The sequence below is a fragment of the Peromyscus leucopus genome, chromosome 1, assembly GCF_004664715.2.
Source record: "Peromyscus leucopus breed LL Stock chromosome 1, UCI_PerLeu_2.1, whole genome shotgun sequence".
Taxonomy (NCBI): domain Eukaryota; kingdom Metazoa; phylum Chordata; class Mammalia; order Rodentia; family Cricetidae; genus Peromyscus; species Peromyscus leucopus.
Window position 1 is genome coordinate 56890249 of NC_051063.1, and position 13928 is coordinate 56904176.

Consider the following 13928-nt stretch of genomic DNA (forward strand, 5'->3'; position numbering starts at 1 on the left):
AGCCCTGAGAGAAAGGATTTTAGAAATTGAGAAAGCACTGAGGCACTCTGGGACTTTGATATGAAGGCTGGGGGCGGGGGTCGCTGTGCCAAGAAGAAAGGCTGTTATTTGGCCGACCTTAGCTGGATGGGCTCCTGCCTACCCCCATGAGGGAATTTCCTAGCTTAGGTCCCAAGGTGGTGGTCAGTCGCTGGATCTCCACTTACAGCTCCTTTTGCAGGAGTGGGAGAAGCGTCCTGGAGCCTACAGAAAGGGTCGCCACAGCTGGCTCTCCGATTCCCACGCAACGCGTGGCCCGCAGAGCATTGGCCTCCCCTACGTGCTCTGCAGATCCCAGGGGCTGAGCGCGCTCCCGTGCAGCCCTCTCCGGTCCGAGACCGCGCCCCGGAAAACCCGGGTTTCCGCTAGTGGGGTAGCGGCCGCCCGAGGGGAAGGGGGGAGGAGGGGCGCGGAGCCAGCTCACCAAGGCCTAGGGGCAGCTCCGCGAGGGCGCGCGGGCGGGAGCCCCTTCCCAGAGGCCGCGGGGCCGAGCTCGGCTCTGGCCCCGCCCCTCGGCACCCGGCTGGGTGGGACCGCAGCTCCCCGCCCCCTCCGGACACGCCCACCCAGTGTCTGGGCCGCGCGGGCCGCAACAGGCGGCGGCGGGCGAGCGCGAGGATCGCGCGCAGCGAAGGCCCGCGCGTGCGTGCAGATTCGCTGGCGGCTCGCGCTCCGCCAGGCGGTCTGAGGAGACGCGGCTGAGCCCCCGCCGCCGCCGCCGCCGCGGGGGAAGCCCGTGAATCGCTCGGCGTGGCCTCAGTCTGTGTAAGCCCTGCGCCCCCTTGACCCCTGGCCAGGCCATGGCGGAACGCGGAGGGGCGGGCAGTGGTCCCGGAGGCGCCGGCGGCGGCAGCGGCCAGCGGGGCTCTGGGGTCGCCCAGTCTCCACAGCAGCAGCCGCCGCCGCAGCAGCCGCTGCCGCAACAGCCAACGCCCCCCAAGCTGGCCCAGGCCACCTCGTCCTCTTCGTCCACCTCAGCTGCGGCCGCCTCCTCCTCGTCCTCCTCCACCTCCACCTCCATGGCCGTCGCGGTGGCCTCGGGCTCTGCGCCTCCCGGCGGTCCAGGACCAGGCCGCACCCCTGCCCCGGTGCAGATGAATTTGTATGCCACCTGGGAGGTGGACCGGAGCTCGTCCAGCTGCGTGCCCAGGTGAGCAGCGGGCGGGTTGGACTAGGTGTTGGCCTCGGGGACCGCCCGGCTGGCTCTGTGACAGGCCCCACCTCCCCATCTCTCCCGGTTGTGTTGGGGGACGTCCGTCCGCCACCCTAAGCTCGTCCCAGCTCGAGTCGGGGTGGGGTGGGGGTGCTGCCTTCGCCTAGGCCTTCCAAGATTGCTGTGTGGGCCCGCCCTCTCCTGGCAGCCCCACCTTCTGCCTTGGCTGGGACCACCCTTTTGGCCTCCTGGACCCTGCCTTCCTTGGCTGGGTCTGACCGAATAATAAGGAAGGCCTTCCTCAGTCAGTCACTCTTCTTCCTGCCTCACTGCCACTCGTGAGCTGTACATATGTTACACAGATGTGGTAGAGATGCCTTTGGGATTAACTATTTCCCAATGCAGTCAGCATATGCCAAATTCAGTTGTTACCTGTTGCAGGTAAAGCTGGTTTAATAACAATGAGGGGTTCAGCACACAAGTTCATCTGTGCTTCTCATCACATACATTCTACGGGAACTCGGTGCCCTTAGTTTTGAGCATCAGTCGGATGTGTTCTCAAATGCAAGTTTTCATTTCCTCCTCCCCTAGACACTAGTCACAGTTTCTCCCAGTTCTCAGGGCTCTGTAGAATGACTGCCTTTTCCCTAAATTCAATCCATTTTTCTGTTGGAACCGTCTGAGAACTTGCATCCAAAAAATACTCTTGGAGATATTTTCTGTTTCTCTATGGCAAAGCAGTTCTTCTAGAACTCTTTGGGGACAATGTGTTGGAGCTGGTCCTGTGATAAGACAACCTGCAGGGTTAGTTTGGCCCAGTAAGCACAAAGAAATGCCTGGAGGTGTTCCTTTTTTGCTTCTAAATGGAGTTGATTCTCAGGTTCTGTCCTTACTCTGTTAGCCGAGCAAGGCAGGTGGATGTGTCAGTCAGAGATTGGGAGCTGTGTGGAGTTCCACCTTCAACTCTGTTGATAGTTCTTTTTCTTCCTTTATTGTGAACAACATCACACCAGTATATAAGGCATGAAAGATGGTGACAGCACATCTTTCTATGTCATTTAGTGAAAAATACAGAGCATTACCCCACTTGCTAAAGCTCCCAGTTTGTCCCTTCCTGAACCACATTCTGGCTTCCCCTACAACGGTAAACACTCTTCTGAACTGTGTTTATCCTCCCCAACCCCTGTCTGTTGGTCTCTCTTAATTATTGTTACAAATGAGTCTGTAAACAATATTTTTTTTTTTTAGTTTTGTATGGTTTTGTTTTTTTTTTTTTTTTTTTTCAAAACATGTTTTTTCCATGTAGTTTTGGTGCCTGTCCTGGGTCTCACTCTGTAGACCAGGCTGGTCTCTAACTCACAGAGATCCGCCTCTGCCTCTCGAGTGAGTACTGGGATTAAAGGTGTTCACTACTGCTGCCCGGCCTTGTTTTTTGTTTTTTTGAGACAGTATCCTACTTGCCTTGGTTGGCCTGGAACTCAGAGAGATCTGCCTGTCTCTTTCTTCCCTAGTGCTGGATTAAAGGAGTGGGCCCCTACTTCTGGCTTCAACATTTTTAGAGCTTGTAGAAATGTCTCATACTGTATGTATTCTGTCACTTTTAACTCAGGCTTGTGCAAATTATCAATATTTTTGGTACTAGTTTTTAATACTTTCCCTAATGGATAGTATTTGGTTATATGAATTACCATTTGGTTCTGATGAATATTTACATTGTTTCATGTTAACATGTGTGTGTTAGTATGTATGTATGTATGTATGTATGTATTTGCCCAGGATTTGTGCTCCTGTATGGAAGTTTCTTTAGAATATATTTGTATGTAGGACTGGAATTGCTGTTTGCAAAGTGTGGATTTGAACCTTCAAGAGACGATGCTAGACTGTTTGCCATTTCCACCCAATACTCATCCCTTTGTGTTCAGCATTCACTGCTCTACTTTATATTGTCCTGTTTCTCTGTCCTTCCTTTAAGGAAATGAGAAACCATAGTAATTTACTTTGGCTAGAGCCCTAGCACGACACCAAACTCAAGTGAGAGGGCTTATTGTGGGATGTTACGCCTTTTGGTCCTGGGCGGGCCTCTCTCTTACTCTTTCTACATGGGCCTTTTTACTGTTGAAGTATGCTACTCCTCCTGTTCTTTGCATAAGAGTCCTCTGCTCCATCCTGCTTGAGTCTGCAGTTAGTAAAACATGTTCTCCTTTGTATCTGAAAGTGTTTGAATAATGACTTTTGGGTAGTCATTTTCTGGCTTGTTAGATTGAAAAAGCATGAATTGATGGGCAGAAGCTGTCACAAAGAAAGGGGAATAAACAGAAGAATCACTGATATTGAGTTTTGGTTTGACCCTAAGAGCTCTTCATCACTAAAAAGTCTGCATAAGAAATTACTAGCCCACGAAACAGGGTAGGCATTCTGTATGTGGATGTGTATAGTTAAGTCTTGTTTACTGTCCAGTCCTGACCTGTCCTTTGCCCTTTGTTTTCTAGCCATTATCCTTGTGCCTCCCACCACTTTGTGAAACACTTGTGCTTCTTGGGGCCTGCTGCGTGTTTTCAGGATAGAAAACACCCTGTAGGGAGAAAAAGGCCTGTTATTGGCCTTTCTACGTATTGTCATTTGGTGAATTTGTTGTTTTCTGGTACTTGTCCACGTTATTTAAAATATACTGGCAACATGAAACTCTGTATAGAACCTGGAACTGACATTCTTCTCTCATGTAACTCCAGTGAGACACAAACCTATAAGCTATAGGCAATTAAGAAATGTAAATCTGCTGAGCGGTAGTAGCGAACGCCTCTAATCCCAGCACTCGGGAGGCAGAGCCAGGCCATCTCTTTGAGGCCAGCCTGGGCTACAGAGTGAGTTCCAGGAAAGGTGCAAAGCTACACAGAGAAACCCTGTCTCAAAAAACAAACAAATAAACAAACAAAATGTAAATCTGACGGTGGATCTGAGGTTAGGTGTGCATAGGAAACTGTGGGAGCTAGATATAATGGCATATGCCTATAGCACTTGGGAGTTTGAAGCAGGGCAATTAATGACTCAAGGGCAGCCATAGTTTCAGACCAGCCAAGGAGATATAACAAGACTTACTTGAAAACAAAGAAAAAAACTGAAAAGCAACCAGCACTATAGGTTCTGAGTGTGTGTCACACAGAAAAGAGAGAATGTAACAGCAGTAAGAAGGTCACACTGCTTTCCTTGATACTATTGAAAATTTGGTTTGCTTTTGAAAAAAATATAATTTCCTTTAGTGGACATTTAAATAAAAGTGAGCATTGTAGATGTTTTTAGGTACATGTCTGCTCATTTTTATTGTTTACTAAATTCTCAGAATTGATAGTATTATTTTTAAAACTTTTAAAACATGCTTACAATTGACTTTTTAAAAAGGCTTAATTGGCCAGGCAGTGGTGGCGCACACCTTTAATCCCAGCAGAGGCAGGCAGATGAGGCCAGCTGGTCTGCAGAGTGAGTTCCAGGACAGCCAGGGCTGTTACACAGAAAAGCCCTGTCTCGAAAAACCAGAAGAAAAAAAAAGTCTGAATTGTTCTTTGCATTGTTGTTTTTACCAACATTTAAAACAATAGCAACAACAAGGAAAACAGCATTAACATATGCCCATGACTCAAGCAGTATAGAAAGATAGACTACATAAAGGGAAAGGTCCTGATCCCATCTCTGTTCTCACCTCTCTGAAATAACCACCATGAAATATGGTTATCTTTGGACAAAAACCCAGCAAAACTAATACTTGAATAGGCTGCTCTGCTGTTGTTGCCTTATGAAATTCATAGCTTTAAGAGTTGAGGTTGCTCTCCTGTCCCACTGAATTGTCCTTTGCTGTGGCTGGGTAGGGCAAGGAGATGTGTGGGGTGTGGTGGGGAGTGTCATGTTGCTCGATGTTAAAGCAAAGGTTTTAGAGTCTCATTAACCTATCCTTTCTCTTCAGTTTTCGAATGGTGAGATTTTCCTTCATATTTTCTCTTCTGAATTGCTAAAGTTAGGAAAGGCAGAAAATTATTAAATTTTATAACCATACAAAATTTTTCTTGGTCATATAAAAGTGATTAGGAGTTGACATGTGCTCTGCTGTAAAACATATAAAACTGTATTGAATTGGGACTTCATTTCAAAGCACACTTGCATGTCCTTATCTTTGTGTTTACTTAGGGAAGGAGTTCAGTAACTATTACTCACAATTTCTTCCTAAATTACATTAAGCATACAGAAAAGGAGTACTAAGGCTAACCCTTATTAGACAAAAGTATTATAGCCAAAGGAGGTGGCCAAGCTGAACTGGCATGACTAGCTTACAGCAGAAATGTTACTTTCGTGAAAGCATTTGGGGAGAGATGCTACTCTAACCACAAAAGCACATACAAGCTGGGATCTCACTCTGATTACTGTATGCCTGGACAAGCTCTTTTATGCCTTAGACTTTCCAGCCATTGGTTTCAATACTTTTATTTACCATCCATCCTAAGATGCATATCAAACAAATAACAAAAAAGACCTATAAAGCCACAGGAACAAGTACTTCTTAAATGATAGATGTAAAGTAAATGCAATTGATCAAATAAGAGAGCTTGTGAAATGTCTGTTATCTCCTTAGCATTGAAAGTCTTAAAAGCATTGTTTGTGCCCTCGGAGATTTGAATTTCACAGTGTGAGTGTTGTAATAGAATATCCTTCCTATCAGGGTAATATCATCCATCATCCCTGTTGGAAGCTCAGATTTCTTAAGTCAGAAAGAGAATGACTTTCACTGAGTCTGTTTTACATGTATTGATTTACAGATCTTTGGGACACAGTAGTAGTTATGTGATTTCTTTTTTCTTTCTTTTTTTTTGGTGGTGGTGGGGGACTGTCAAGACAGGATTTCTCTGTGTAGCCCTGGCTGCCCTTGAATACAAAGATCTGACTGCCTCTGCCCCCCAAGTGCTGAGATCAAATGTGTGTGCCACCATTGCCAGGCTACATGATTTCATTTAAAGCTAGTTTTCCAGTTTCTCAGTTTTGTGGCCAAACCGTGAGTTGCTACTCTTATTTCTGCTCTTGTAGGAGGGAAATACCTGTCAGAGACTGTTTGGGCTGTGTCCTTTGACTCTTTTACCTAGGAGACTGACTGGGCCTGCTTTGGCCTGGGCTTGAAACTGCTGAAGTAGACCTGTCTTGTCTAGCTTGCCTCTGACATCACATTCTAGAAGTACTTTGGGAATCTCAGGTAACTGGGAATGATTCGCCAGTATAGGATTTGGAGTGTTCATGAGAAAAGTCAGAATTGAAGCTGGCTCAAGAGCTTCTTTCAGAGAGGGCCTTGAACAAGGTGGTTCCAGTTGAAAAGCCCTTACAGGATCGTAACTTCTCTAGGCCTTGACCCAGGAGTCACCAGCACTGCAGGCAGGTTTTAGAGAGCCCAGATGTATGTGTGTTGGTAACTACTCTATAGTGGTTCCTTTACACAGAATTTCACAGGCAGTTATTTAGAAAGCCAACTAGAAAATCAGAAAATGGCTTTATGTTTCAGTCAAGGATTCCCACCAAGGCAGCTCTGTACCAGGCATCTTTTCCATGGAGTGCAAATAACTAACAATACATTGCTGCTTAGCAAGAGAACCTCCAGAAAAAAATATTTTCTTTTTGATTTTAAAAATTTATTTTGGTGGGAAGGTGGTTACCATGATATATACGTGGAGATAAGAGAAGAACTTCATGGAGTTGATGCACATCCACCTTAAAGGTTGCTAGGCTTGTTCACTAAGCACATTTACCCACAGAACCAGCTCATCATTTCTTTTCTTTTTGAAACAAGGTGTCATATAGCCCAGGTTGGCCTTACTTATGTAGCTGAGGCTAACTTTGAATTCCTGATATTCCTGTCTCTGTCTCCCAAGTGCTAAAATTATAGGCATATGCCTCTATACCCAGTGAATATATAATTTCTTAAAATATTCCAGTAGCCTGGCATGGTGACACATGCCTGTAATCTCAGTGCTCAGAGGTGGGAGGACCAGGAGTTCTGGGCCAGTCTTTGCTACATAGTGAGTTCAAAGTCAGCCTCCGCTTCAGAAACTATGTTTCAAAAAATAATCAGGGCTGGAGAGTTGGCTCAGCAGTTAAGAGCCATGGTTGCTCATAATAGTCTTTAACTCCTGTCCCAGGGAATCTGATGCCTTCTTCTGACCTCCATGGGCACCAGGCACACAGGCAGTGCACATACATACATGCAGGCAAAATATGCATACTCATAAAATAGATAAATCTAAAAATAAAAAGTTAGAAAAAAAGATTTGTTTAAAAAAAAAAAAAAAAAAAACCAGAGCCGGGCGGCGGTGGTGGCGCACGCCTTTAATCCCAGCACTTGGGAGGCAGAGCCAGGCGGATCTCTGTGAGTTCAAGGCCAGCCTGGGCTACCAAGTGAGTTCCAGGAAAGGCGCAAAGCTACACAGAGAAACCCTGTCTCAGGAATGAGCTGGGCGGTGGTGGCGCACGCCTTTAATCCCAGCACTCGGGAGGCAGAGCCAGGTGGATCTCTGTGAGTTTGAGGCCAGCCTGGACTACAAGTGAGTCCCAGGAAAGGCGCAAAGCTACACAGAGAAACCCTATCTCGAAAAACCAAAAAAAAAAAAAAAAAAAAAAGAAACCCTGTCTCGAAAAAACAAAAAAAGAAAAAAGAAAAAACAAACAAACAAACAAACAAAAACCCAAAAAACTCGAGCAGGGCAGTGGTGGCACATGCCTTTAATCCCAGCACTCGGGAGGCAGAGCCAGGTGGATCTCTGTGAGTTCGAGGCCAGCCTGGACTACCAAGTGAGTCCCAGGAAAGGCGCAAAGCTACACAGAGAAACCCTATCTCGAAAAACCAAAAAAAAAAAAAAAAAAAAAAAAGAAACCCTGTCTCGAAAAAACAAAAAAAGAAAAAACAAACAAACAAACAAACAAAAACCCAAAAAACTCGAGCAGGGCAGTGGTGGCACATGCCTTTAATCCCAGCACTCGGGAGGCAGAGCCAGACAGATCTCTGTGAGTTCGAGGCCAGCCTGGTCTACAGAGTGAGATCCAGGACAGGCACCAAAACTACACAGAGAAACCCTGTCTGGAAAAACACAAAAACAAACAAACAAACAAGCAAAAACTAGTCAAAAGAATAGAGAGATGGTTTAGTAGTTAAGAGTACTTGCTACTCTTCCAAAGGTTCCCAGCTTCCATATCAGACAGGTGGTAAGCATCTGTAGCTCCATCGCTAGGAATTTGATGCCTCCTGCCTCTTTGGGAACCTGCACTTATATGCACATAACCTGCATGCAGATTAATAATGAAAATCTTTAAAAATTAAAACCATTCCATGCTGAGATTTTGTTTTGTTTTTGACTTTTGTTTTTTCTTTATTTTGGTGGGGAGGAGATTACAAGGGCAGAGTAGCTATGAAGGGATGAGGAGATGAATGAGATAGAGATGAATGATGGGAATTCCACAAAGAAACAATACAAAGTTAAAAAAATAAAACAAAACAATGAAAACCAATCAACCTAACACCTTTTTAATAGACAATCACTTATGTCTTAAGATGATGAGATGCTTTGTTTTAAAGCTGTGTTGTGTTAACCATTTGTGACTACTTGGGTTGCAGTTCACTTCCTAAACCTGGCATATCAATTGGCCTGTAATCCCAGCACTTGGAAGAGGCAGAGGCAGATGGATCTCAGTGATTTCAGGCTAGCCTAGTCTTCCTAGGGAGTTATATGACAGCCAGGGCTATATAGTGAGACCTTGTCTCAAAAAAAAAAAAAAAAGATTTGAAAAAATATTATGCAAATTATTCATCTCATTCATTAATATTTACCAGGTACTCAACTCAGTATTAAAAACCAAAATTCATAGTAATCTGATTTAAAAAAATCTATGTTTGCCAGGTATGGTGCTGCACACCTTTAATTCCAGCACTCAGGAAGCAGAGATGAGTTCAGAGCTAGCTTGGTCTACAAATTGAGTTCCAGGACATCCAGGACTATATAAAGAAACCTCTCAAACCAAACCAAAACAAACAAAAAGAATAAACTATCTAAACTGATATTTCTTAAAATAAGAACTACAAATGGTCAACAAGTTTAAGAAAAAAATGCTCGATGTCACTAATCATCAAATCAAAACCACAATGAGATATCCTTTCACCTCTGTTGGAATGGATGTTATAAGAAAAAAAAGACAAAAAATAAATTCTGGTTAGGATACTTACGCATGTATGCCTTAACATATGTGTGGGTCAGAGGACAACTTGTAGGAGTTTATTCTCCTATCATACTAGTTCTGTGGATCAGATTTAGGCCATCTGCTTGGCTGCAAGCACCTTTACCTGCTAAGCCATCATGAAGGTTTGCCTACTCAAATGGCAAATGGAGAATATTCTAGAGTAGACCATTACCTTCCTTGTAATACATAGATGAGGCATAGGTGATAAGTTTGGGTTGATAATGGAATATTGATTTAATTAATGTTTGTGTATATATTTTTAATATTTTAAAGGTTTATTTTATGAATGGTTTGCCTGCATGTCAGTATAGGTACCGTATGTGTGTGTGCTGCTCACGGAGGCCAGTAGAGAGGCTTTGGGTTCCCTGGAGCTGGAATTACAGGTCGTTGTGAGCCACCATATATGTGCTAGCAATCAAACCTGGGTTCTGTGGAAGAACAGCCACCTAACCATTGAGCCATCTCTCTGTCCTTGTGCAGATTCTTTTAAATGTTGAAGGTATGCCAGATGTTAGAATATTTGAATTTGCTGAGTCTTTTGAGCTTTGACTATCATACTTCCTGTTTCTTCTTATAAGGATCCTCATCTTGTGAATAAACTTGGTTTTAATTTATCTTTTTGGTACTTCAGTACTTTTAGTTCTGTAAAGAAAACTATATCAGATAATAGCCGTAGGTTATTTTGCCCCAAACAAATTTTTAGGCCATATGTATTTCAGAAATTACTTTGTGATTATTAGCAACCTGCTACAGATTTGGGAGATGGGAAACATGATCTTTAAAACTTGTTTCCTTCTATATCACCTGCTCCTCATAGACTGTGGCTCCTCTCTCTGACCCTTGGCCCTCAGGATCTCTCTTAAGTGACATTTGAGGTGAGAGTGACATGTTAAGCATCTCTGAGCTTACATAAGTTATTTTCCTGAGGAAGCTGTATGCTTTTCTTTCTAGTTATTCTCCACAACAGTGCATTTCTTGAGTTTCCTTTTGTCTCTCTTTTCATAGGTGAGATACTCTTTTTTTTAAAAAATTTTTTTTTAAATTTATTTAAAGACGGGGTCTTATTATGTGGCCTTGACTGGCTTGGAACTTGCTATGTAGTCCAGGCTTTCTTCAAACTTACAGAAATCTGCTTACCTCTGCCTCCCACACCACCATAGCTGTCTAATACTGATTCTTTAATGTAGTATGGTTAAATATTGTTTAGAACACACAAAAGACTTAGAACCTGAGCCATTGTTTACTTATTTGATGCCACCCAACTAACCTTTCTCCCCTCCCATCATGTATGTTTAGTGTATGCATATATGCTCACACCTATGTATATACATGTAGAAACTAGAGGTTCATTTCTTCCTCTATGGCTGTTGCTCCGTATCACCTTTATTATTCTTTCTTTGTGTGGGTGTGTGCATATATGTGTATGGTGTGTATTCATGTATGTCTGTACTGAGACCAGAGGAGGGCCTTGTGTATCCTTCTCTACCACTCTGCCTTGTTTCTTTGAGGAAGGCTCTCCCAGTGAACCTGTGGCTCACTTTTTATTTTGGAGGGGTGGGAGGTAGGAGCTGGGTTGATAGCCAGCAGGCCCCAGTGATCCTCTTGTCTTTGGCTCTTTCAGTGCGTGGGACCATAACAGCTTTTATGTGGGTGCTGGTGGACCTCACTATTATACAGCAAATGATCTTAACCACTAAGCCAACCTTTCTATATTATTTTTTGAAACAGGTTCTCTTACTGAACTTGGAGCTTGAATTTCAGATAGACTGGCTGGACAGTGAGTCCCAGAAAACTGGGTGTCTCTGTCCTCCAGTACAGAGCTGGTTACAGACATGCACCACTACTCTTGACTTTTACACAGGTGCCAGGGATCTGAACTCTGGTCATGTGCCTGTACAGGAAGCACTTTGTCCTTCTGTTCTTGTTTTTGTTTTTATTGTATTTATTCATTATGTGTGTAGTGTGTGTGTGTGTCTGTCTGTCATGTGCCACACTGTGCTTGTGAAAGTCAGAAGACAGTTTGAAGGAATTCACTCCTTCTACCTGGGGATTGAATTTAGATTGCCAAGTTTGTCAACAAGCACCTTTATCTGCTGAGCCACCTTGTTGGCCCTCTGTTTCTTTTTTAAAAAACACTGAATGGCTTCAGGGTTTCAGGATTAGCTTTTGCTTCCTGTCTCTTTCAAGACACTTCTCAAATACATTGCATATAACGTAGTTTGTAACCATGCCCATCCTCTGTCACACCAGTCTACACGTAGCAGAAGTTTTATCTAGTGGCGATTCAAAGTGGTGGGTTTTTATTGTTCTGGCTTAATTTTTTCTTTTATTTATATTAAATCCAGGGTCTCATACATACTCAGGATAATGTTTTAAACATGAACAACTTGAAGGGGACTCCTGCACAACCGAGGCTCTCTCCCAGACCCCGAATTAGGCACAAACCACACCCAAACACCTGTTTTTACAGAGAGAGCCTTTATTAAGCCGGGAAGAAAAGTTAAAGTGGCTGCTTTCTGACTCAGGTAGAAAAACAGCAGCAAATGACCTTGTGGGTGTAATTTTAAGAAAAGAAAGAGGGAGGTCTGTATTAGAGTGGGTGGGCTAGGATGCAATGGTAGAGGAGATAGAGGACAATCAAGAAGGGGAAGAGGACAAGGGAAAGGGGCCAGGGGTATTTGTCCCTGAGGGAAAAAGGACTGCCTCTGGATAGTGAGGAGGCAGATGTGGCCCATAGGCAAATGGTGGTTTATAAAGGTAAAACAGGAAACCCTGTGTTAGAATGAGGTGTTTAATTTTAATTGGGCATGTTAATTAGGTGAACCAAAGGAGACTTTTGATTGCTGGACTTTGATAGTCAGCCTCAGGAGGAGGAAGTGGCCAAATAAGGGAATAGACCTTGGTGGCTAGCTTTAGGAATGTAATCTAACGGTTTTTTAGCAAGGCAGAGGGATGGGGAGAAGGGCAAGGCCTGCCAGAGCCACATGCCCAAGTGGGCTGGTGTCCCTTCAGCAACTGGCTAGGCATGGGTGCGCACACCTTTAATCCTAGCACTTGGGAGGAAGACTCAGGTGGATCTCTGTGAGTTCTGAATGTTGTGATCAGAAAGGGTGTAGCCATCTTCCAGCTGCTTGCCAGCAAAGATGAGCCTCTGCTGGTCAGGGGGTATGCCCTTTTTATCCTGGATCTTGGCCTTCACATTCTCAGTGGTGTCACTGGTCTCCACCTCTAGGGTGATGGTGTTGTGAGTCAGGGTCTTCACAAAGATTTTCATTTTGGCCTGTTAACTAATGTGACAAAACTATTCATTTTACATACCAATCAAAGATCCCCCTCTTCCCTCCAGCCTCCCTGTCCCAACCCATCCCCCATTCCCTCCTACAAGAAGGTAAGGCCTCCCATGGGGAGGTACATTTAATAGAGGCAGGTTCAAGCCCCTCCCTTGGGGAGACATTTCTATTAGCCACACAGTTTAGATGAACAGAGCTGAGAGATATCTCTGTTTAAGCTTGGTTCTCTAACCCCTGACTATTCTCATAGTTAATAGTAATATGGGCTGCCTTATGCTTTGTTGGAATTAACAGAATGCTGTTCTAGCACCATTATGGGCGCCATGGGGATGCTTAATATAGTGGCTGTAAGTGTGGGTTTTGAAATCCTTTAGCCTGGATTTGAGTATTTTTTTAATAATTTATTTAACTTTATTTATGTGCATTGGTGTGAAGGTGTCAGAACTCCCAGAACTGGAGTTACAGACAGTTGTGAGCTGCCATTTGGGTGCTGGGAATTGAACCTGGGTCCTTAAGAGCAGTCAGTGTTCTTAACCGCTGAGCCATCTCTCCAGCCTTGGATTTGTGTTTTCACTCTACTGTTTAGTATTTGATTAACTTAGAGCAAATTATTTAATCTCGCTAATGCTTCCATTTTATCAACTATAAATGAACACAATAATTACTTATCTCATACAACTGTGAGAATTAAGTAGGGTTAATAAACATTGTTAGTTGCATGTGTTGCACATAAAAAATAAATATTAGTTATTTTTATTGCTCACTCTTGTTTGTCAATTCAGTTTCTTTTCTTCTTTTTTTTTTGAGACAGGGTCTCACTGTTTTCTTTTTTTGTCATGGAACTCATTATGTAGACAAGGCTGGCCTTGAGCTCATGGAGATCCACCTGCCTCTGCCTCCTAAGTGCTAGAATTAAAGGTGTGTGTCACCATGTCTAGCCTGAGATTATGATTTCTTATTGGGATTATTATTAAGATCTTAGGTTCATCTTCATTTGTTTGTATGTTTTACACAAAAAGTCTTACTGTATATCCCAGCCTGGACTAGAGCTTTCCATCTTTCTGCCTCAATCTCTAAAGTACTGGAATCACAAATGAGCACCACTGTTCCTGGTTGAGTTCGCCTTAAGGACAGATCCTGCCAGACCAACCTCATGCATATTAGACTAGGAAGCCAAAACAAAATATTTT

At 43.8% G+C, this 13928-nt stretch overlaps 1 protein-coding gene across 1 annotated transcript in view; it reads left to right on the forward strand.

Annotated features, from left to right (window-relative positions):
- Positions 1 to 603: 603 nt before the first annotated feature.
- Positions 604 to 13928, forward strand: part of Pacs1 (phosphofurin acidic cluster sorting protein 1) — a 143197-nt gene continuing 129872 nt past the window's right edge. The window contains exon 1 of the mRNA XM_028892835.1: positions 604 to 1189. Within this exon, the coding sequence (XP_028748668.1) occupies positions 840 to 1189 (350 nt within the window). The 5' untranslated portion in view covers positions 604 to 839. The remainder of the gene's footprint in view (positions 1190 to 13928) is intronic.